This window comes from Eucalyptus grandis, chromosome 4 (assembly GCF_016545825.1).
Source record: "Eucalyptus grandis isolate ANBG69807.140 chromosome 4, ASM1654582v1, whole genome shotgun sequence".
Classification (NCBI taxonomy): domain Eukaryota; kingdom Viridiplantae; phylum Streptophyta; class Magnoliopsida; order Myrtales; family Myrtaceae; genus Eucalyptus; species Eucalyptus grandis.
Window position 1 is genome coordinate 35,246,090 of NC_052615.1, and position 24,056 is coordinate 35,270,145.

General features: G+C 40.3%; 2 protein-coding genes across 2 annotated transcripts; both read right to left on the bottom strand.

The window, feature by feature from the left end:
* Positions 1–2,562: 2,562 nt before the first annotated feature.
* Positions 2,563–10,055, bottom strand: LOC104442100. Its single transcript, XM_039310924.1, has 8 exons — positions 9,011–10,055; positions 8,355–8,561; positions 8,017–8,083; positions 7,009–7,823; positions 6,245–6,952; positions 5,936–6,102; positions 3,985–4,171; positions 2,563–3,879 (listed from the first exon to the last, which is right to left on the bottom strand). Exons 2-8 carry the CDS (start codon positions 8,503–8,505, stop codon positions 3,302–3,304), a joined length of 2,673 nt encoding a protein of 890 aa, XP_039166858.1. The 5' UTR covers positions 8,506–8,561; positions 9,011–10,055; the 3' UTR covers positions 2,563–3,301.
* A 7,083-nt stretch (positions 10,056–17,138) lies between these two features.
* Positions 17,139–22,398, bottom strand: LOC104442102 (putative recombination initiation defects 3). Its single transcript, XM_039310925.1, has 11 exons — positions 22,275–22,398; positions 21,220–21,373; positions 20,155–20,308; positions 19,767–19,901; positions 19,355–19,407; positions 19,057–19,248; positions 18,791–18,850; positions 18,658–18,707; positions 17,819–17,972; positions 17,529–17,622; positions 17,139–17,245 (listed from the first exon to the last, which is right to left on the bottom strand). The coding sequence occupies exons 1-11, from the start codon at positions 22,337–22,339 to the stop codon at positions 17,139–17,141; spliced, it is 1,218 nt and encodes a 405-aa protein (XP_039166859.1). The 5' UTR covers positions 22,340–22,398.
* Between the last annotated feature and the right edge of the window lie 1,658 nt (positions 22,399–24,056).

The window sequence follows — 24,056 nt, forward strand, 5'->3', positions numbered from 1 at the left end:
CTCTTCTCCCGCACGAAGTCTCTCTCACAAAAATCTTTCTCCGCCTCCTTCGACACCGACGATCAGCACCGGCCGAGCGCCCTCCTCGTCCAGCGGTACTCGATCTCCACCGCCGCCACCGCCGCCTCCTCGCCGCCCTCGCAGCTCCCGCTGGCCTCCAAGATCCAGAGCGGCTTCGAGACGCGGAAGTCGTTGTCGACCTCCGCCTCCTTCGACGCCAACGACCAGCACCGGCCGAACGCCCCCTCATCCGACGGTACTCGATCTCCGCCGCCTCCTCGCCGCCCTTGCAGCTCTCGCTGGCCTCCAAGGTCCAGAGCGGCTTCGAGCCGCGGAAGTCGTCGTCGACCTCTGCCTCCTTCGACGCCGACGACCAGCACCGGCCGAGGCCCCCTCGTCCGGCGGTACTCGATCTCCGCCGCCGCCTCCTCGCCGCCCTCGCAGCTCCCGCTGGCCTCCATTAAGTGCTGAAAAGTCTGCCGGTTCAGTTGCTCTGGTCAAAGCAAGTTCTGAGAAAGCTAAAACTAGACCAGCAGGAGAATACCTGACTGCAGGTGCTGGGTGAGGCAAAATGCTGCTCGGAACTGCTCTAAAACTTGAGAAAAACAAGCCTGTAATCCCAAAAAAGGACTAACTGTTGCCAAAAGTCGAGAGGGTTCTCTTCAAACAAGACCAAGCCAATGTCATACTTCTACACAAGATAAAACATGTTGGATTTATTTCTTTCTCAGAATTTGTTTTGTGAACGCAAACATGTGTCCTATTAGCTTAGTAGTTGAAGTATGAATTGTAAACATTAGAAGGATGAAATATTCATTTGTTAATGTAAGTAAATTTCATCTTGGTTTCTTTACTTACTTTGTGTAAAGAGAGATTCATTTGTCAATTGCAATATGAGGAGAATTTTGATATTTAATTTATGAATGTGGTATCTCCATGAAGACTTTTCATGGAGACGAGAATTCAATAGTTCAAGAGAACAAATTATGAATTCAAAGTGCAATTTCAAGAGTTGATCTCCGTCGTATGTTGTTCAACTTGTTCTCACATTAACCCATCTTTCATTTGGGGAAAAAGTCAAATTTGCACAAAGAAGTGAGTGGCATCGATGTGATTCAAAATTCAAAGTGCCAAGTTTCAACAAGAGTTAATAATCACATTATGAACGAAATCGTTCATTACATCAAGTCTTGTGCATTGATTTAACAAGGGAATTGATATCAGGTTAAACACTTCATAAATCTGCAAGAGTAACTCCACATTTAGAAGCTCAACCACAAGTTCTGGGAAATCTATGCCACATTGGCAGGACAAGTGAAACCGGGAGCTTGAGAAGGGCGACTGCTGCTGGAGAAGGGCTCGCTGCATCAACGCCGGCTGCTGCTGCTGCTGCTTCTTATAGAACTGTTGGTTCCACCTCCCCAATGCTTTGAAAACCAATCCTCAATCCTTGCTGGACGCGCCCGGTCAGCTTTTGGGTGTCGGCGATCACCGAGGAGGCACACGCGGAGAAGGTTAGAGCTTGGGACGCAGCCACGACCGGCGGGGCTCTTCGGACCAAGTAGCACCTGGTGGTGACAGCGGAGGCGATCGAGCTTGAGGCAAGCAGCGGGCTTTTGGGTGTCCACGCTCGCCGAAGAGGCCAAGGCAGAGATGGTCGGGACCCAACCACGATCGGCGGGGTTCTTGGGAGTGAATGGCTCTTGACGGCAACGGCAGAGGTGGCCAAGCTCGAAGGCGACCAGCTGGATTTTGAGCGTACGCGATCGTCGAAGAGGCCGAGGCAGAAATGCTCAAAGCTTGGGACCCAAACACGACCGGCGAGGCTCTTCGAGCGAGTGGCTCCTGGCGACGATGGCGGAGAAGGCCGAGCTCGGAGGCGACCAGCGGGCTTTGGGAGTCCGCGCTCACCTTAGAGGCCGAGGCGAAGATGGTTAGAGTTCGGGACCCAGCCACGACCGGAAGAGTTCTTCGGAGCGAGTGGTTCCGGACGGCGACGGTAGAGGCGGCCAACCTTGAGGCAACTGGCGAGCTTTTGGTCGAGAGAGATGAGGTTGCAGGTTTCATGGAGAAAGATGCAGAACAAAAATTTTGAAAGAGAACGCGAGGGGAAGGGGAAGGGACGGCTTGCGTGCAAATAGGAGAAAAGGACGCAGTCATTAATGAAGAGAGAGAGAAGGACGCGGCAAAAATTTGGCTAAAAGAAAAAGCGGGACCCGGCTCCACGTGGCTACACGTGTCGTATCCTGATTGGGCGGGGCGCACGGTGACGTGGAGCACCCGGCGCACCTAATATTTTCTCCCATTTTTGTCCAGCTGCAGAAGTATATACAAGCAGAAATTTACCTATTAATAGCATGAGTTAAATTTTTCATTGCCTTGAGGAGAAATGAAGTAGCAAAGTACTTTAATGTATGCAATTTGTACAATAAAACCCGCTTAATTTCAAGATTAGTCGCGCATGCACTCCCACAGCGGGCTTTCTTGAAACCACACACTTATAATATGTTGGTGAATGGTCGCATCGCCTAAACGAACAAAAAGAGAATGAAGAAGAATAACTTCGATAATCTGAAGCACATTAATCCCAACTTTTTTTTTTTTGGTCGGAACATTAATCCCAACTTGTACAGTACTTACAGCATTCTTTTTGTGTAATCCTAGTTTTCCTTCTATACAAACACATCTAAGAAAGAAAAGTCACAACCATCATCACCACTCCAAACTCGGCAATTGCAATAGCAACGCCAGGTACACGAAGAACAAGAAAGCAAAGGAAAAAATGAACAAAAAGATCAAACCTCAAACAGTGCAGGAAAAAGTCTGGAAAGGGAAAACAATGAAAAATGACGCGCAAAAACAAGAGGCTATAAGAACCCTAAACTTTACAGTATGGCAACAAAATGCATATGGCCGCAGGGAATGGATGGACCAGCATTGAGTTGAGAACCATCATCAGCATGGGAACAACGTGGAGAAATGTTCCTTGCAAAAACCAGTCATCGTCTGTACAACACAGACACCATGGAAGACCAGCCTCAGACGCTTCTTGCATTGGTTGAAAAAGCTCAAGTTAAAACGTGAGACAAGGAAAAAGTTAGAAAGTCGTGTCATTTGTGCTTTAAGAAGACTGATCCAATCCCCCCCCCCACCTCAGGCAAAGCTAATAATGACTCGATCAGAGTTTTCCTGGAACTCACCAGGTCAATCACTTGTCATGCTATACATTGATTTAGGTCAACGAAGCCGGTGCTGCAGTCATTTTCAAAATCTCATCCAACCCAAAACGATATACAATTCCTCAGCTATCCTCCATGCAGCAGTCGATTACCTCGTCAATTAGTTCATCAAAAATAGCATCACCCATCTCAAACCCAATGCTTTCAGAATCAAAACGTAGGTCCATCCACTTCCCAGGTTTCACCATGTCTTTTCTAGCAATCTGTTCCAAGTTAGGTGGAGAGAGTGGGAGGAGGTGCCAGTGAACTCCTTCCCACACCTCGTGGATTGTACTTCTTATATCATGGACTGGCTTAATGCTTGGCTTCACATATGAAACCCAAGGAGAACAACCGAAGTAATGCTGACAGACCTCCAGAAGGACCTCATTTATGCAATCAAACACAAGTTTTTGGTCAAAATGCAGTTGGTCATAGAAGAAATCCACTTCATCAAACACAGATGGCTCAATAAGCTGGTCTGAAGGTGCTGATCTCAAATAAAATTCCTGCCTGCCCAGGCCAGAGGCATGCAGAACAGCTTCTACATATGCCAACAATGATTCCTTGCCCTCCATTGACGTTTTAATATGAATACCATGCTTGAGAGTATGAGGCATTTCATCTTCGAACTTGATCTTCAGTGGTTGTATTGATGGTTCTACAGAAAAATTATCGAACAACAAAAGTCAGCCCATAATCATGACCATTCCATTATTAGATACATACATACATATATTTTCTTTTCATAAATCCCCAGACCTACCAGATCGAGATGTGGTTCTTGCAGGACTTATGTCATCCTCCATGAACAGTGGCTCAAGAACAGATACAGGACTTTGCCTCTCCAGTTTGTCGACAGCAATTTCCAATTCCGCAATCTTCTGAATTGTTGAAGAGTTTGATGGGGATGCAAATGGAGACGCATGTAGTTCATCATTGGAGTGAGGCTCCTGCTCATGGAAAAATGTGATTTTAAACTGGAACAAACACCATAAAATGAAGCAGATAGCAACAGATAGGAGAGATCATGAATACAAGGCAAATTTTTCCGCCATTGCTAATGCACTTATCAGATCTCACAGGATCTCTACTCCGCTCTCATTATAACATTTGACATCAGACTGCTCTATTAACATATATATAGGCCAGTGCTATTTCCACAGTAGTAACTGCTGCAGACAAAGCCAAGTAAATGAAAATTCCACACTACCCTCACAACATAGGTAAGTTTGACCATAAGTTTATTGTATCCTGTTGTTTCATTCATTAATCAAGCCAATCTGCAACCTTTTCTCTCTAATTACGTCTGCTTTTCTTCTCTATTCCTTTCCAGTTCAAAGATATTCACTTTGAAAAGAATTCTCTATACCACTCATATGTCTGAATGATATCTCCCCTTTTAAGATCACACTTAATTAATTCGATATACCAACCATACAAACTCATTGCCCGAGGAAAGCCTAACAACAATAGCCCCATATCCTCACCAATTACTCCAATTGGTTTTATGTGTATTAGCCACTGAAAATGGGATAGCAATTGAAATGAGTGTTACGAGTGACATAAACTTTTGATTTAAAGTTATTACTTTGTAAATGATAGAAACTTAATTGCTTCAGCAGGCAAGGGGCGTCTTTAAACACAGCTTTCTTTTCCCGAGAAAAAAAGGAAAAGCATATGTTCATTGCAACTTTTGTTTCTGCCTTCAACAGTGAGCCACCTCTTGGTGTTATTGAAAATGGTCTATAAGGGCAGAGCACACAACACCAATAACGAAGTGTTGATGACATAAATATTCACGAGCGTAGAGTATTGGTCAAATATCTAATGATCTTAGATTATCTCTCTTTCTTTTTTATATCTTTTTCCAACTTTGATCTTAGATTCTAGAGTATCCTTATTTGAGGGATAAACCTCTTCTTCTTCTCGGAGGAGCTCCCCCAAACGCAGTAGGATGGTCAATTTGGCTCATGACTCTTAGGGAGGCAAAGAACATGGGAAACGAAATCACCCTGAGACTGGTTTTCCTCAGAGATGGGGAAGATTCCCATGCACACGAAGGCAGAAGCATTATCCATAGAGGGTTCAGTGACAAGGAATCTTGGATAGAGGGAGGGGGATTGACATCGTCAAAGAAGACAAATCCACTATTAAAAACATAATGTAGTTCCTTTTGTGTGATGGCACTTCAGTCAAATTGACTCTTATTTATTAATAATACCATGTTTGGAAGATTTAACTTGATAAAAGACGGCAGTACTTTGGTTTGTTATCAAAACAATATGGTAATCAACCCGTGAACTATCATATGCTCCAGTAGTAATGATCCATGCTATGCATGGGATTTATATTATCTTATTTCTAACTGACAAAATAAATTCAACTTAGAGATACAAATTTTCTTTGTATATAGATGATATGTGCATCTTTTGAGGAGTTATTTCTTCTTTTCCTTTATAATTGATTATTAATTATCTAGAATTTTTCTTTCTGTTGAAAGACTATATCAAGTCTAGAAGTAAAATTAAATAAGTAGACCTTATTCACCAATATGACTCAACTACAAATTACATACAGATTTGGATACACTTTCCTAGAGAGATTCAATTTTACATCATGATATTTATTTTCACTTCATCAATTTATCATTTGGCATCTAGAAGGTATGACTTGGTCTCTAAATGAGGGAATATGCATCATTGAAGTTCTCTTACCTCTTTCTTATGAACAGAATCAGTATAATCTTCATCAATATCTTCAGCCAAATGATCCTCTGCGCCACATTGGAGGCTGGCTGGACTAGCACTGCCAGTCGAAGTATCCTTGGAGACATGCTCTTCATTGATTGTTCCATCAACTGCTATAAGAATTTCAGTGTTACCTGCAAAATAATGCAAGTGAGCTACTATGATTTGATTTGGATAAAAGTAATTGACTTCCGGTTCCCACAACAATCAAAGGTAGAGAGAAGGGGAAGGGTTTTTTTGTGTGTGGGTGTGGGGGGGGGGGGGGGGGGGAATTACCTTTGGGACTCAGGTCCGGACCACAGGTCTCTTCCACCTCACTACTGGAAAGAGGCTCAACTGATAGAGTCAGATTTTTGTCGGATGTTTGGATTTTATCATCACAACTTGCCAGAACGCACAGCTCACTTTCTGTACTTGGAGCTGAAGGACCTTGATGGCCATCATTTGCTGCTTCTATTTGTCTCTCCTTATTTTCATCAACCCTTGGAGACCTGAGATGGGCAGAATATCTCATCTGTGCAGTTACCAAGCTGCTCTCTGGTATCTTTCCTGGACTAGCAAGAGGGGAGTTGTATTCAGGAAGAGAGAGGATTCTCCCGAGAGATTTTGGGAATTGCCCACTTGAAAAGTCTGTCCCGTCATCTGCAGTGCTCAGCATTTCCGAAAGGTGCTTCTTGGCCTCAATGTAGATGTTAGACACTCTTCTCTTGGACACATTAACATTTTCATATTCTTTGTTTGCTTCAGAGTCCCTTGGCTTAACAGTCTTTTCTTCTCTTTTTTTCGCAACAGGTCTAGCAATTTTCTCTATGTAAAAGTGCTCTTTGCCTGGAGAATTCATCCCATTATTTTCTCCCATGTTTGCTTTACCACCATCAGGAAGTCTTTTCGTAAAACCACCAGGAGATCTGCCATTGTGCTCCTTTCCCATCACATTTTTCCATCTTTTCCTAATCTCCGAAATAAGAAGTGCCTGCCTGCTTTCTCAGCCTGCCCTGTATAGACAATGTTCGGCGAATGTCCTAGAAGCATGTCAGTGCTGTCCAGAGATGTCGAGTTTTTCGATTCTGCTGGCCCAGGCTTCAAAATAACAATTCTATTAGAAGTTTGAGGATTCTCAATCTCCCCGAGTGTCTTTGTTTCGTGAGACTTGACATTTCTTCTAAAGAACTTGTAAGACTTATGATTAACAACCTGTTGTGATTCGTTGGATTTGTCATGCTTCTCTTTTGATAAATTACATTCTGCAAATGACTCTGACAAATTGTCTCTCTTTAAATGAGCATCCTGCAAGTTTTGCATGTATTTAACCAAGATTGAGTCTGGATCTTCCAGGAGTTTCGAAAATGATTCCTCATTTAAGTTCGGAATCTGAAGCGCATTAACCAGTTCTTTAGACAAGGGAGTCCCTCCATGCTCTGTGAGATGCTTCCCACTTTTGAGTTGTTGATTTATCAACTCCTTGATTGCTTCGCACAATTTTTCTTTGAGATCAGCATGTTTCGAGTTTACCTGAATCTGTACTTCGGCATCATTGTGGTTCTTTCCAGTAGCTATAGTTTCCTGACAGATCTCACCACAAATGTTCTCCGCTTTAGAAATTTCATTATGGCTATTTGTGCAGTCCTGGTTTGCATCGAGATCAACATGTCTGGATGCCAAGCTTTCAGTGGCACTCAAAATATCAGCATCCATGTCATAGCTTCCCCAAGAAGACTTCTTACTTCTTCTCCGGTTTTTCCTTCTACAATCGTCATCTCCCAAATCAGATTGTTTGGACACTAGCTTGGAATCTTTCACTTTAATATCTGTATCAGGCTCGCCTACCATTTCTTCTTCCATGAGTATCTTCACACTAGGTTTTCCCCCCTCAGCTGCAAATGTTGAGCTCTCTTCACCATCCTGAAAAATCTTTTTCGGTCAGTCGCAGCTAAGAAAAATGGACTTGCAATCACTGAATGGGGAAACTTAACTACCAACTGTTTACACTTTACAATCATCCGATGGGGAAACTTGAGAACCCTACTGTCTATGCTATTGAATCTTACCAGGTGACTTCAAGTTTCTCATCCAGATTGGTCAACACTTCGAACTTATTCCCTGAATGTTCTGCATCTGCAGGATAGAAGAGAACTCAATAAAACGACCACCAACTTTACCAATCCACAAATCTTAATGACCTAAAAAATCATGTTGATCTAGAATATATAACACCTACACAAAATGATAAGAAGACAGACAAAGTAAAACACAAATGCACCACTTCATGTACAAAAATTGTAATAATAGGTAGCAGGAAAACCACCATGTGTTACAAGCAGTAATTATTCAATCTGAAAAAGACTTGAGTACATATCAATCTCGCTAATCAATTAGGGGGCCTTACCACCAGCATGGCTGCTTCCTCGCCTTCTATCGGATAGTAGCCTTCGAGGGGATCTGCCATGGCGAAAATCCAAAATACTAATGAAACTCCACATGCAGCCTAACTGATCCCTTTCATGCCTCACCACACGCCTTTTTGACCTCTTTGTCATGTTGAAGGTATATCCAGTCCAATTTCTGCAAGTTGATTGAAATTTTTTTACACCTGCTGCAAAAAGTTTAGGAAATAATGTGAAAGAGGCTTAATAGAGAATAATCAAATATGCTGGCTGAATCAGACAAGAAGATTCTGAAATCAACATAATAATCTCACGTTTTTTGTCTTAATTAAAGCAACCTCAACACTTAAAACACCATAGTTCTGCTATCACATACTTCAAAGTTCCAAAGATCAGTCCACTGCCAAATCAACTAACAGGAAACTCGTCATCTTTTTCCATGCACCATGAGAACAACTCATTATGTGGTTTTGCAGAGAGCTGCTCTCTCTCTCTCTCTCTCTCACACAAACACACACATCCCCAGTTGAACCGAAAAATCGATCCGAAAGATATGAGACATATAGATGAAATCAAAATCATCATCTGATAATCAAGGACTATACCCGATCTAATAACTTTGAAGATGGACAAAAACATGGCATGCATCAGAAAATACCTCAAAATTGAAAATTGTGGAGTTCGGTTCTGCTCAGAGGAAACTGAAATATAGCTCCCTCGGAATATCTATGATTTCCTATTTGAGCTCCACAGGTTTCTATTCTACAGAAGTAAAGCCCAAGATGGTATCCTCAGCAGGAGGGTATCGAACGCTCCTTCTTTCCTTTTTCATCCCAAACGAAATAAAGCCTTGATGTATGCCCACATGCAATCTTCCACAAACTTTTGAGTTATGATGGGGGCACACCATCCTTTGAGACAGAAATCACAGAGTGAGGCAAACATGCTAAGACTGACTCTCTAAATATGAAAGGGCCATAACTCAAACTCAACTTCATCAAACCAAGCAACAAAATTTGCATTTGATGATCCAAACACTTTGGCTATCGAACTCAACCTTCCAATAAAGCAATCCAATGTCCCGCATGAGAATCAAAGTAAATGCAATCCAAAGTCACCCTCCAACTTCCAGCTCACAAAGAACAAAACCAATGCTCCGAACCCTCTTCCAAAACTGAGAACTTTCGACGGCCTCACACTTCCGGTACTAAAACCACGACACACCAAAGGGAATCTGCCCTTTCTCATCAATCACGAAACCGAAGATAAAAAAGAATTCTTAGAGACTTCCCGAGAAAAAACACAAATCAGATTCTTCAGGCGTATTCTGACAAACACCACGAGAGCATCAAAGGGCCTCCGCCTCCTTTTCTCCCCATTATAATCATCTTACGGTGGCATCTTTTGACAGCAAAAAAGAAGGGCCCCGATGCTCACCCAGCACCGACCCTTTACTTTCCGCGGAAGGATTACATACGGGCAGCCATTAAAGACTGAGGAAAGTGGAAGACGGGTGGGTTAGAGAGAGAGGGGAGGAGAGAGAAAGCGAAAGGCGAGAGCTTTTTCACAATGCAGTCGATGTTGGGGGGAGAAAAAACAAGTGACAGTTGTGGGAGTGGAGCTGGGACCCATTTCGAAGAGAGAGAGAGAGAGGGAGATACGTATGCGAATGGGGTGCCTCCATTTTTCTTCTCATCTTCCGCGTTCCGCCATCATCTCTCTCTGTCTCTCTCTCCCTCGTCTGCGTCAGAGGTATTGAGAACGACGAAGAAAGATGCACGGGGGGCGGTGGTTCCTTGTGTCGTACCTTTCCCAGCTTCGGACACGGGAATTATAGAAAAAACCAACGCTTGACATGGACGACAACGAAATGTCCTCCTTCGTTTTTCTCTCCTCTGCAATGCATAGCTTAATTATCGCAAAGCAGCAATTTTTTTGGAAAGGTAAGTACAGATCCATTCCATCTCAAGTCCCAGATTAAATTAAACCCATTATATGCTGCATTAATTAAAACTGATTTTTTTAAAAAAATCATCGTTTTTCTAACAAATATTTGGCTGAGTTTGTAAAACTTGTTAGATGGATGGGTATGAAAATAGAGAGAATTCCAAGTTGGAAATATTTAAAGAAGATCGGTTTTCATTGTGGTTTTATTAAATAGAATAAGAATTTAAGTTTTCATTTTTATTTTTGTGGAGAAAGAATTGAACTTAATAAAAAATTGAAATTTTAGAAAAGTAGGAAATTATGAGAAGTCGTACCCCCTCTTGATTTTGTAACAAAACCCAACACGCCCTGGATTTTAATAAGGGTCGGCCATTATTAAATCATACTTTGATTCAATAGGTTGCTCTCGTGAGAAAAATATCGCGATAGTAGTACAGAATAGTATTTATTTTATAAGGGAAATGTGGACTCGGCACATAGATAAAATTTGGTATTTTGTTCCATTAGCTTGAAGAAAATAATAATCTAAAGAACTTGGCCCATAGATATTGCCCCCCTGAACTTTTGTTTTTCCTCCTTTTCTTTTCTCGTGTACTCCCGCAGGTGATTAAATTTACGGGGAACTGTGCCAATTCACGTAGACATGAATGCCATTTATTTTCGGTACTATTCTTCCAATTTCTTGCTTGGCGAAGATTTCTCAATCAACATAAAAAATGGCTGTGACTAAAATAAAATAAAATAAAACATAAAAAATGGCTGTCGGTGTGAAATTTACGGCGGCGGGCGGGCTCAGTAAGAAAACATCAATGCATTTCAAGGTTGTCGACGAAAGAACCTAGCATGCTTGTGAAGATGAAATTTTGACCACCTGATTAATGTACTAAAAAGAAGGCCTTCAGAATTAGTCATAATGTATATTGTATATGGGTTAATGTAGGATATCTGAAGGAAAGGCCAGTGGGTTTACAGATGGATGATGATTTTTTTAAAGAAAAAAAGTGTTATTAACATTTCAAATGATATCTTTTCTTATGTTGAATTCAAATGGATTGACCTGGCAACATTTCACCTTTGGACACATCAAGTACAATTTTCTACATTACCTGGTATGACATTTCGATTAGGAATTAGTAAACATAATTAGATCTAGGAGAGGCCATTTTTCCACTCCTCCTTTCACTCGATGGAACAACCTTTAGGAAAAGCCAAAATGATGGTAATGATGATTGTCGAGCTTTGAATTTAAATGTGGCCTCTTCCTTGAAAGAGGCTCTGAAGCAAGAATCATTGACGAGATTTAAAGGTTGGCCACAAATTGAAAACTGGCTTCCCGCTATCAAATTGGTGTTTTGGGATATTGGATTATCATCAATGCACTGGCAAAGCTCAAAGGGTACTGCTCATCATTGTCCTTTATGATGAAAATGATTAAAGGCCGTGTCGAACAAGCCAAGAAAGACATTTTATTTTTAATGTGGGTATGTGGATATTCCGCTTGATCGGTCCTCACCCCATGCACACGAACCATACTGGTCAAGTGCACAATGTAATGCTCCATCGATAGAGCGATGGGATGACCCCTAACGTCTAAGCCTGAATTAAGTTTGAGCGAATGATTCACATGCTAGAATTGCCATCAGTTGAGAAAAATATTCACAAAGGATCCTTTATATTACGACATATTGTAGAACTAATTAAGAATAAACATAAAGCCGTGTTATATATCAAACCTAATTTTTTGGGTTGTTGGGTTGGTTAAGATTTGATATCGAATCCCACTTTAAAAGGTTGAATCTTGAGTTCGAGCCTCTAAAGAAAAATGACTCCTTCAAGCCAATCTCATGAGCTTCATTTTTCAATGATTACTTGGTTGATGTGGGAAGACAGAATTGTTATAATAGAGGTGGAGTTGATTAGAATTCATAAGAGGTTCGTATGACCTCTGTCTCAAGAAATGTATGTACGACCCACCAAAGTACTTATATCGAAAGATATTCCTTATTAGACCTAACTTGTTGATCATTGGTTTTGGGCTCTGTATAATTGTAGTACAAAGTTAGAGCTAATCCTCTTGCTTCGAGCATAAGTGTGATTCAGTGGTTACGTATGGAAATAAAGTAGGAAGGTACAAGAGCATATGGTCATGGAAGAGTTATTTTTGTGGAATTAACTATCCGCAAATTGAACAACAAAAAAAAAAAAATTGATCAAATGTATTATGTTATCATTTTGCATTCCATTACTGTAGAAGCCATGAGAGCCTTAAGGCCCTATTTAGTTAATTGGAATGAAACAATCGAAATCATTAAGAGGGATGAGAATGAATATTTGGTAAAACAAATTTTTAATTACCACATGCGGTAATGCATTCAAATTGAAATGTCAAGTTTTTATGATTTGGAACATTCTCAAATATCCGCCATAGTAGTTAACTCATTGATGTAAAATTCATTTCAATTAAAAATTCGCCATAGAGATGAGTTCACATGCTCCTTCCACTCCTCTCGTTCTCAATAAACAAACATGGACCTTACGGTGTTTTGAGGGCCGATATCAAATGTATAAATCCTCTTTACCTAGTATAGATGTTTGACTTTCCTACGGTGCTGACCACATATATCATAGGGAAACTCAGTGCATTGGCATTCGTCCAGTTCCCCCATGTGATTACTTTAAAAAAAAAAAAGGTACTTCGAAAGTAAATCGGGTAAATCTTTTTTGAAGTTCCGTACCAAACAGACCTTGAATTTATCCGTTTTAGGCAACAAGTGCCTTTCATCTATTTCCCCCTTAAAACCGTTCGCATCTGCACAAAATTCCATAACACGGATGCAGAGCCAGAGAGCATCCGAGGTTAGCCGGTTTGCAGGGCACGGGATCGTCTTGGGAAGAAGAAAGAAGGCACGGCGTAACTCACAACTACCCACTCAGACCATAAAATAAAAAAAATAAAAAAAAACTCACAACTACCCACGATCAGACATGACCTGGTGCAAACTATGCAAATAGAGCTAATTCCCTTCCTATATATAGGAAACCCGAACTATAAGTTCAATTCTGGTTCCTGAATTTTTCCATTTTAAAAAAGAAATTATTAACTTTCACTCTTAGTCCCAAATTTATTCATACATCCTAAAAATCGCTACTGATTTCTTCTAAAGTATCATTATCATAAAATTGCTGTTGTTTCATATGGAGGCAATGGAGTTTTTGGAAGCCCAAGTTCTTATAGTGAATCTCTAATCTGCCTCGATATTAATAATTTTGAAGAAACTAATGACGATTTTTGGACAAATAAATAGATTTGGGAGAGTGAAAGTTAGGGACTTCTCTTTACGATAAGAAACTAAAAAGAGTTTAGGATAGAATTGAAATTTGACCTAAAATCATGTGTTTTTTTAATTTTTAAAAAGGGAAACTAGGCCCTATGCATATGCGACAACCACGTGTGCTTTATTATTATTTCTTTCGCTTGCGGTTGTCCGCCATTGATGTGACGTGGGGCTGAGTTGGGCCTGAACGGAGAGCCCCCTCTTGGGCCCATCAGAGGACCCCCCACGTGCGGGCCCACCGCAATGATCACCGGACTCCAAATGGCGATTAATTGCCTAATGACGAGGCCCATGTGAGACAACATAGCTAACTCTGCTTTCTTCGTGAAGGCCAAAAAAAAGGAAAAAAGAAAAAAGAAAAAAAAAAGATCCGAACGGAGCTGGAGATGGAGCTGGTGGGAGGACCGCCCGACCGGTTTGGCTTGTTCTAGGCTAACGTAAGACGTGGCAACGGTGCCGGTCGAAACGGGGCGGTGATGGAAAGAGACGGGGACGGAGACATATAATGTGCTCTTTTGTCTTTGAGCTGTTTCGCCGTTTTAGATATTGGTGAAAAGAAAGAGGGAGGGGGTGGGGGTTGGAAGGAACTTTTGCATGCCCGAGTTTGTTAGCCATTGCCTGATTTGCTTGACCTTGAAGATAATATAACCCAACGATCAATGATTGCGAAAGTACCGCGGCGTTCCTTTTAATTTTTGTTGTATATATGGTCGTTGATTTTTATGGAAGCAAGACCTTAGTAAATTATCATTTCCCCCTCCCTAAATATCGAAATAATATAATACAATGTTTGATAACCAAATATACGGAATCGAAATTATTCCCAATGAGTTGTCACCATATGAATATCCTATATCGAGATATGATTGATATAAACGCTGTTACGGGATCTCTAGAAAGTTTCGCAGCTGAGGCTGTGCTTCTCACATAACATGAATATCTCTTCATATAGATGGGTAGGTGGATTTTCATCGCAGCGATTGACCCATTTTTTCCCCTTAGACGTGTTAAAAAAATAAGCGATTCAGCTCACCCAACCGTATACCAGAACATATCCTGCCTAACTTGAAGCCGAAATTTGCCCCGTTTTCCTACGATTAATTGGGAGTCAATCGTGGAATCAGCTCGCGAGCAGGACCAATCGCAATTGCAAGTGCAAGCGCTGGCTTTTGCGACGAAAGGGGTCCGTGTTTGCTGGACCGTTGTCACGTAAAGATCGTACCAAACGTTCCTCCCTCCTTCCCTCTCCCCCCCCACGCAACGTGGCAATCACGACCGAAGTCTCGATCATCAACGCCGCACTTGCCGTCTTGTGTCGGCGAGTTAGGTGGAATGAAATGCTGACTACAAACGAAGCTTGTGAGGGACTCAAAGCCAACCCCCAGTTTCAGCTTTATCATCCAGCGATGCTCCTCGGACAGTGTGGACTTTTCCCGTTTCGATTTTTTTTTTTCACGGTTGGACTGTATTTTTTTGTTAGGTGTCGAATCCGGCCCTTGATAGCGGTAATGATGGTGTGGGCGTGGATGATTTCACTTTCATTTCACCTCCAAGGAAGATGTGTGGCGTTTTCTTCTTTTGTTCCCCTCCACTAAGAATCAGATACGGCGAGGGGTGGGTGAAATCTCGCTTTTTTATCGTGCCCATGCAGTGGGGAATCATGATGTCTTATGGGGGGAATGGCATCGTGACTCGGTCCATGGAAGACGTACCTTAGGACCACCCGTTAAAGCCTGATGTTCCCTTTCTTTTTCTTGTCTGAGCAATAGCAAGAAGCCGCAGTTGAGCTTTTAGTTAATTTCTCAGGGAGAGTCTAACGTAATATTGAAGACTTCGGTAGATGAGAATTTACACTTACAGTATACTTTATGACGAGACTTTGTATTAATCTTTAAGTGGGGTCATTCATGAGGAAACCAAGTTTCACCGATGTTGCTCGCACGAGATGACTTACTACTTATATGTTTGCACTTGAATGAGAGTGGTGGTAGTATGGATAGATGCATATATGAAGACTGCAAATAATATGCAATTAGGACATCACTAAGTTGTGGAATTCTGTGACGTCATTGAAGCGACGCCAATCACTAATCGATTGAATGACTAATTGGAGAAAAAGTACGGTCCAATGAGCAACATTCCATGAATGGATTTGACTATGTCAGATGGCAAGTGACCCTTTGGACTATCGAAAAGGATAGGGTCCATTCCCACCGAGACATCATCTTCTTCGTTGATTATTAGATGAAAAAAATCAACCTCTATTCCACTTATATCCAACACTGATGTTCCTAACAAAAATTTGAGATGGAATCGCGTGATGTATGAAGAGGTCATGAGGGAAAAATACCAACTAGTGGCCAAAGATAATTATGTGTTTGATTATTCAGTAAATAATGCAGAAAAAAATCGGAAAAAAATGATTAGTCAGCCCATTAATAGAAGTAAAACAGACGCAAAACCATTTTAAAATGGATTCATGTAATATATAAAGAGGTTATTAGGGAAAAAGTACAAATTAACAGAAATAATTCTTACATGATTTTAATTAATTATTCAAGGAATTACTTGGTCATCTAATAAAATAAGCGGTCATAAAATTAATTTAATAGGGATTCATGTAATATGTAAAGAGGTCAGTTAGGGAAAACTACAAAAATAGTGGCAAAAGATACAACCGTTTTAAAGGTTGGAGCGAAGGGGTTGGCCCAAAAGGGAGAAAATCTCAAGCAGAGGTGGGATCATGGATCTTTTTTTGGGCTAGACATGGTGCTACTGGCATGCGTCGTTCGAGAGATCATATTCCACTATCAATTGCCAGAAATTCATCTCATAATTCAGCTGATCACTCCACTGCTTTGATATCTTGAGCGACAGTCTAATAGACAACTCCATTCTCCAGAATATCAGTCACGAAAAGCTACAGATATATTCAGCGTGTACATCTTAGTGGATTTTTATTTTTATTTTTATGAGGTAAATGGAGAAAAAAGAAGAAGAAGAAGCAAACAACTAGGTAAATGTCCGTGACATGGTTACACCAGATTTACATGTATGATTAACGATTACAGCAGTTTACGATGCTCGGTCGGGTGAGAAGATACCTTATGGTGGTTATTCGGCAGAACTGGATCTGCTTTTCCAAGAAGCTTGTCTCCTCTCCGCCAGGAGCCTTATTTCCAACACCAAGCTATGGAGAACTATGGAAGAAGCATTGGCCTATTCAGTAACCCCCCAGTGGGAATGAATTAGGCATTACAAACAAATACCACTTTGTCTACTGCAGTATCATTGGCCAATAAACAACAAACGAATCTTCGATAATGCTTTGATTAAATACAACGATAGGGGTACTACAAGATGTAATTGTATCTGCCATGACTTCTAATTCTTCCTGACTTGAAGCACAAGGCTAGAGAGAATATTATTTGCAGACATCTACTAGTCTACGGGCAGGAACTACTAAATGTGTGGCAACTCATATAGAAAAGGAGTTACTGACCTTCAATTAATGACTATAGTTTTGGAAGACCTCCACTTTCGTTTCCTCGCTTTCCTTAGAATACGCGCCGTCTCTACCTTGACTTCATCTGTTATGGAGCTACCCCTATCTGCCCAAGGAATTTTGATGAGGGATAGTGCTTTTTCTATAAACATCTATATAGCTACACAAAACTGGAGATATCTTTAAAATTAATCTGTTTACTAGCTTTCGTGAATGGTATCAGGTTTGTGGAAAATAATAACACTCTACATGTCAATCTTAAGTGGAGCTGATGGACTTAATCTTGCTCCCTAATGCCTTTGTAAATCTGGCGATACTTCCATTTACTTCCCAACTAGTAGCAGCTGACGGGTACTTATCATTCCGTAAGGAATAGAAATTAGTTTTACCCGTCTCCCTGTCATCAAGCAAGCAAGGTAATCCACTGTCAATCTCCTCATCCGACTCAATGGCAAGTCGACAGTCTCTTTCATCCACCCTGACCTGCTGAGAATGCCACGAGTAAGATGAACTTGCCCTTTAACCAGGTGATAAGACCATATGTGCAACAAAATCACTGAGATGATTTCAAGCAACTCAAGACAACTTGTACCAATCCTTCATTTGAAGAATTGACAAGCATGTCTTATTATTGATTGCCACAAGGCGAGCAAAATGGAACTTGAAAAGGCAGAAACACCTTTCTGTTTGATAACACATCTTTTTGCTTGTGCTTCATAATTGGCATATTAGAAGCAAAAGTTGCTTTTTCTGACTTCACTGACGTCCACCCTCCTAGTTCACTCTTTGGTACCGAATTGGTTTGCAAATGCACTTTCGAATTTGCAGCTGAACTGAAACCAATAATTTGATATTTCAAAATGCTTGGGAACACAGGACAGAAGAAAATCAGGACAAGCAAAACATAAGGAGGCAAGCAAGCAGGAAGCACATTTACTAATCAAAACATGCATGCCATCCCAGATCAGACACAGGCAGCAAGTGAAAGATCCATCCTAGGCCCAGCTAATTACAATTCATGTTGAGTTAGATTGTGTTATTTTGTTATGTGTGTTTATTAAAAAAAGGCGCATGCGCGTGCGCGCGCACACACAGACAATTAGAGTAATTTGACCAGTGAATAAATTCCATCCTACATATTTCGATAATTTTACGAACATCATTTGAAGGGGAAATTAGATTCTCCACATGAAATGTCTTGAATTTTAACGAAAGATAACATCAGTGTGTCTCAGCTTTGACTGCAGAGAAGAAAAAAGCCTGCATATAGTTGTTAAAAGTGTCAGTACGCTGGCTACCCAAATAGGCTTTTAAAACTCACGAGTGCAGATTTTGATGCATACGATTTCAGTTGTATTGATTTCTCATGAAACATTCACTTCCGATATTCCAAGCAGCCAAAACGATGAGTCCAGGCTTGACACCTCTGAGCTACAAACTACTTAACCTTGCTAACAGGGCTGCGATGATCTATTTCTCTTATTCAGAAACGCAATCAACAAAGACAAGATCACATACCTTTGTAATTGTTGTGCATTCCTTTGTGGGAGAGCACAAATGATGGTACTCTGCAAGCTCGCAAGCTCAATTGCTTAAAATCCTATAGAGCAATTGATAAGTCCATCTGATTTTTAAGAGAGTATTAAATTACCTTTACTGGAAGAACAGCAGGTGCTGCTGATTTTTGGTCCCGCAGGATATCTCGTGCTGCCTGGAATTAGTCAAGGCATGGAGGGATATTTATCTCATTAAAGTACGAAAACAATGGGAAAAGAAAAACTCAAAATAAATGATCTATCTGAACACAAGAAAATTCTCTTGGCTAGGGCTACAAGCATGCCCTGAGTACCATTTGCTTTCACCTTACCGGAAACTAAGGAAACATGAAATAAGCCTTTAAATTGTATAACCATATACCTGCATTTCTTTGGTGAAGGTATTTTGAAGCTGATTTTGTAGTTTCAGCATTAGTCCTTCTACCTTAACTGGTAAGGCTGAAAGTGCTGAGAAGACTTCCTGCAATCTGTCCTCGTTTTTGTGCTTATTGAGTTGTTTGGATATTGATTTGAAACAGCCATCCAGGCTAGTTTTATATCTTCTTGTCCTTTGCTCTAGTTCGCCATGTCATGAGAGTGATAAATGGTCGCGCATGACAATCATGCGAGGGAATTCTTGAGCAGGACCACAAAATTAAAGATTAGATATGATGTGTTACCATCCGCTGCAATGAGTTATCCTGGTTCATCAACTTCTGCTGTATGCTTTCCACTGCATCAACAATCAGAAGAACACAAACGGTGGCTAGTCAATTTGGAGCACTCTCTTAAAGATGAATTATACATGACGTCATGAAAGATGACTGCAATCAATTTCACAGAGTGAAAATGCATGTAATTTCACGTGGTATATATGATGAATTTGTCATGATTTGAGGCTATTGACATTTTACTGGCATTCAATTGGCGGTTATTGCCAAACACATTAAGAAAAATACATTGATAGAATTAGTTCTTTAATTGCCATATGCCCGAAGGTACTTGGTGGTTGTAATATGTATTGCAGTAACACTGTTGAAAAAAAATCTCATATTGTGCATTCGTCAGGCATACATAGGATAGACAATTTACCTTCTAGGGATAATTCTTTTGTTCTTTTGTTTAGTTGCATGACATCACTCTGGACAGAATCCACTACTATCCCAAACCTGCTCAATGAAGCTTCCATCAATCTAATTTTGCGCTCAAGTTCTTCTGTTACCTGACCTGCAAAGGTAACAATAATGGTCCTCAAAGCTTTGGGAAATTATTATAGTGCAAATACGGATTGAATAGTCATAAATCTACCCTTAAGATAGGTGCAGATGAAAACCAGGAAACCCCATCATATTTAACATCATAAACAAGGATTAGTGAAAAAAATTAACATAAAATTCAGGAACTTCTGTGTCAAGGACCATTATGAATAGCTAGTACTCAAGTAATTTTCATCTGGCCGTTGATGGTTTCTGTAGCTTACTTCCACTATCTAATGAGGAACCGGCGCTCCACTTCCGGATAAGTTTGGTGGAATTTCTTGAGATTGGCATTTGACTCTCTTCTCGCGTATGATTGACCCGAGCTAAGGAAGCTATGTTCTTTTTAGAGTTCTCTCGTTCTCCAGCACTATATCTCTGCAAGTAAATTGTGTAAAACTGATGTTAAAATCAATGTATAAAAATGCTCGTCATATAGAAGGATAAAATCACAATCAACTAAATGTTAAAGAAGAAAGATTGCATAAATATGAATTTCTTCACCATAAATTATCCAAAAGTCAAATGAAAATATGATACTTGAACGGCATGATAAAATGCAACTAGAGTTTGCAGGATCCCATTCTCATCACTGCAGATAATTTCATCCATCAAGAAATATGTTCCTATCTATAGAAAAAAAAGTTGAGTTTAATAGGAAATTGGCAAAAAGAAAATTCAGAAGTGGCAAGCAATTGTCAATTATGATTGTTCTCTCTATTGGTACACAATCATGGTGCAGCGAATTTATCCAAAGATGCATCAAAATGTTCCACAAGTTTGATGTATATTTCATCTCAAACTTGTCTAGCACGACCACGATGGTCCATCTCAACTGCACTTCTGACAGGTTTCGTTGTACTTATAACTGAAGAATCTCCTGAGACATTAAAGAAGAAGAATAGCTAAGGTATTATGTTGGCATCTCATTAAGCAATTATACCATGTCAGTGTCACAAACCAATTACAGTTGAGATGCTTCAGATTTATGACAAAAACGTTGGTTTTTTCTAGTCAAAATACAACTCCATTTTTAGAAATCAATTGACTTGTTTCAACACGTGAGTGCATTTAATTACTCCATATGATACTTTCTTGTCTGACCAGAAAATAGGTGAAATTTCTAACCTATGAACCATAGTTACTGACTTGCACACCACAGGTGACATGTGGAATCCAATTTAAACCTCATTTCCTAGTGAAAGCATTCTGTGTGAATAGACAATCCAGAGTGCTGACTGCAAAATCTTTTGTTCGTATGCTAATAGTCAAAGTAAAAAAGGCTAGACCAGATCGTTTGCTAAAACGTCGTCCAGAGAATTCTGAGAGAACTGAGAAAATAGCCCATGCTGTGATGAAAGTCCCTGAGAAAATGACTGCTGTGACTGTTGCTGAGTCTGAGAATGTGACGCTTGTCCTCCAGCTTGCAGAGCAGGTGGTCTCCTGTATGTCAATACCAAACAGCATTTAGCTTTGATCTTCATTTTACAGCATATGCTAGCAGCTAAGCTCCGCTTTCATAAGAAGGCGAAACAATTTTGGTCTTTGTTCCTTCTACAAGAAGAGCAGATGACTATGCAGACGATAGCATGAAACGTTGCAACATGGAGGACAGAAAAATGTCATAGGAAATCAGATGTATATTGCTCATCACTTGGTGTAACAGTACAACCTCTATTGGTGCGAGTTGTGAGATTTCTTTAGAACTGATAGATAAATGAGGACGCAAATAAAGGCAGTCGAATTCCTATTTGCACATGATCTCAGAGGCACAATCTCTTCCAAGCCACATGAAGATGCCGCATATAATTGCAGATTTTCCAAAATTCAAAGCCTCCACATCTCTGCCAATACTTCACGGAAGAGTTAAAATCGATCCTAGATTCAATCCTTCAACAGAACTGGCAACGTGCAATTTTTCACAAGCTCCAAATTCAGCTGATGAAGTCATTCATAATCTAACCGCAATCATTCCACATCTAATTGCAGATTTTCCTAAAATTCAAAGCCTCCTCATCTCTGTCACTACTTCACGTCCAAGTTAAAATCGATCTTAGATTCAATCCTTCAATAGAACTAGCAACGCGCAATTTTTTACAAGCTCCAACTTCAGTCTATGGAGTCATTCATAATCTAATCGCAATCATCTCGCGCAGTTTTCGCCAGAATAGACAGTTCGGAAGCGGCAGATTCCGAAAAACCGGAAGAGATTCACGCCGTCATCCGCTCATCACTCAGATGAACGCAGAACGGTAGCTCCTTAAAGCTACGGAATCAAGGATTTCGCAAGACGAAGCAAGTGGACGATCACATGACAGGAAGGAAGAGAGAGAGAGAGAGGAACCTGGCGTGAGGAGGGAGGACGGAGATGGAGCTGAGGTCGCAGGCTCGGTTGATCTTCATCTTCATCGCTCGATCCACTTCGTTCGATAGATGAAGTTCGCTCTGACAGAGAAAATTCCGGAGACGGAAGCTAACGGATTATCAGTGCATGCATAGAGAGAGAGAGAGAGAGAGAGAGAGTTGGACGTTGGCGGGATTTGGGAAGGCTATTTATAGGAGGGAAATTGAAAGGCTTCGATCCGAGCCGGAGTGTCGGGTCGGGTCGAATAACAAGACAGGTCGGGCCCAGCCCCTCGGGTCGGGTCAATCTGTCTCCCTTCTGTGCTCTTTCGTAATTTTATTTTTTATTCACATTTTTTTAATATTAAATTTTTTTGAAGTTTACTATCTTTCAACAACTTTCTTATAAAGATTTCAGGTGCGGAGTTCTCTTTCCGCGATATTTCTTATCTTATTATCGGTAATTTCTTTTCATTATTCAATGGTCTAAATGTTTTGCATCAAAGTGATTTTGCTTAATCTTTCACATGTGAATGTTGTGCACACATACTAGTATTATTATTGTGAACACAATGTGAAAATTATTAAATTATCCTCGTTCAACACCATTCCAACAGCATTTTTTCTATAGCCTAACACAAAAATCCCTATCCCATTTCATCTCCACATTTTACCAAACAAAAATATCAAGATCGCCATGCCATGTCATTCCCCGACTCCCTTCCGCTCCACCAGATCAAACACGACATTATATCCAACAACACATTAGTCAAGTAATATTACTTTTTAAAGGACGATCGCCAAAATATCATGAATAAATTTCATCTGAGTTTTCGGTTTTTTGATCATTGAAAAGAAAAAGATATATTTCAAAATTGCACAGCGAACAAAAGTCCACGGGCCCTAATAAGATTTTTATTTGTCAATAGGTAGAGATAAGCAGGAGTTAGGTAATCCAACGTGGAGTCGAGTGGCATTTATTTGGAGGATATCTTGTCCCGAAAAGCGAAGATGCAGGCATGCATGCAAGAATTCCAAATTATTTCGGCCATGAAGGAGATGGCAGTGAATGCCGTGGATGTTGGAAAAATATGGCTTCGAAATAAGTTGAACAATGAAATTGGATCGAGTAAAACAACTTAGACTTTGAGACGTGATATCACTTTCTTTAGGGATTTATTTGCCCCACAACGTTGCTAGTGATCACTGGCAAAAATCCTCCAGGATACAACAAGATCTCGGATAAGAATACTAGATATCAATTCTAGTATTTTCCAAATTTTTTCTAAGAAACAATCGAAAATTGGCTGCTATTTTTTAGAAAGAATGCTAAAAAAATGACCACATTTTTCTTTCCGAAAAATGACAAGTTTATATATGAAACAGTCTTGCAACTCTTCGTGAAAATTGTCAAAATGAACAAACACGTCTTTTAGAAAATTGTTCGGATAAACAAATACGACTCTTCGGAAGAAGTCGGTAACAATTATAGTATTTCTCCAAATTTTCTCTAAGAAACAATCGAAAAGTTTATATATAAAACAATCTTGCGACTCTTCGTGAGTTTTTCTCTAAGAAACAATCGAAAAGTTTATATATGAAACAGTGTTGCAACTCTTCATGAAAATTATCAAAATAAACAAACACGTCTTTTAAAAAATTGTGCAAAAAATGCGCATCCGAACGCGGGTATGGTGGGGCTAGCCCACCCAATCATTCTTTTAACTGCAAAAAAAAAATTCGCAACTTTTAAATTAGCCTACTCCCCCACTTTTTTTTCTAC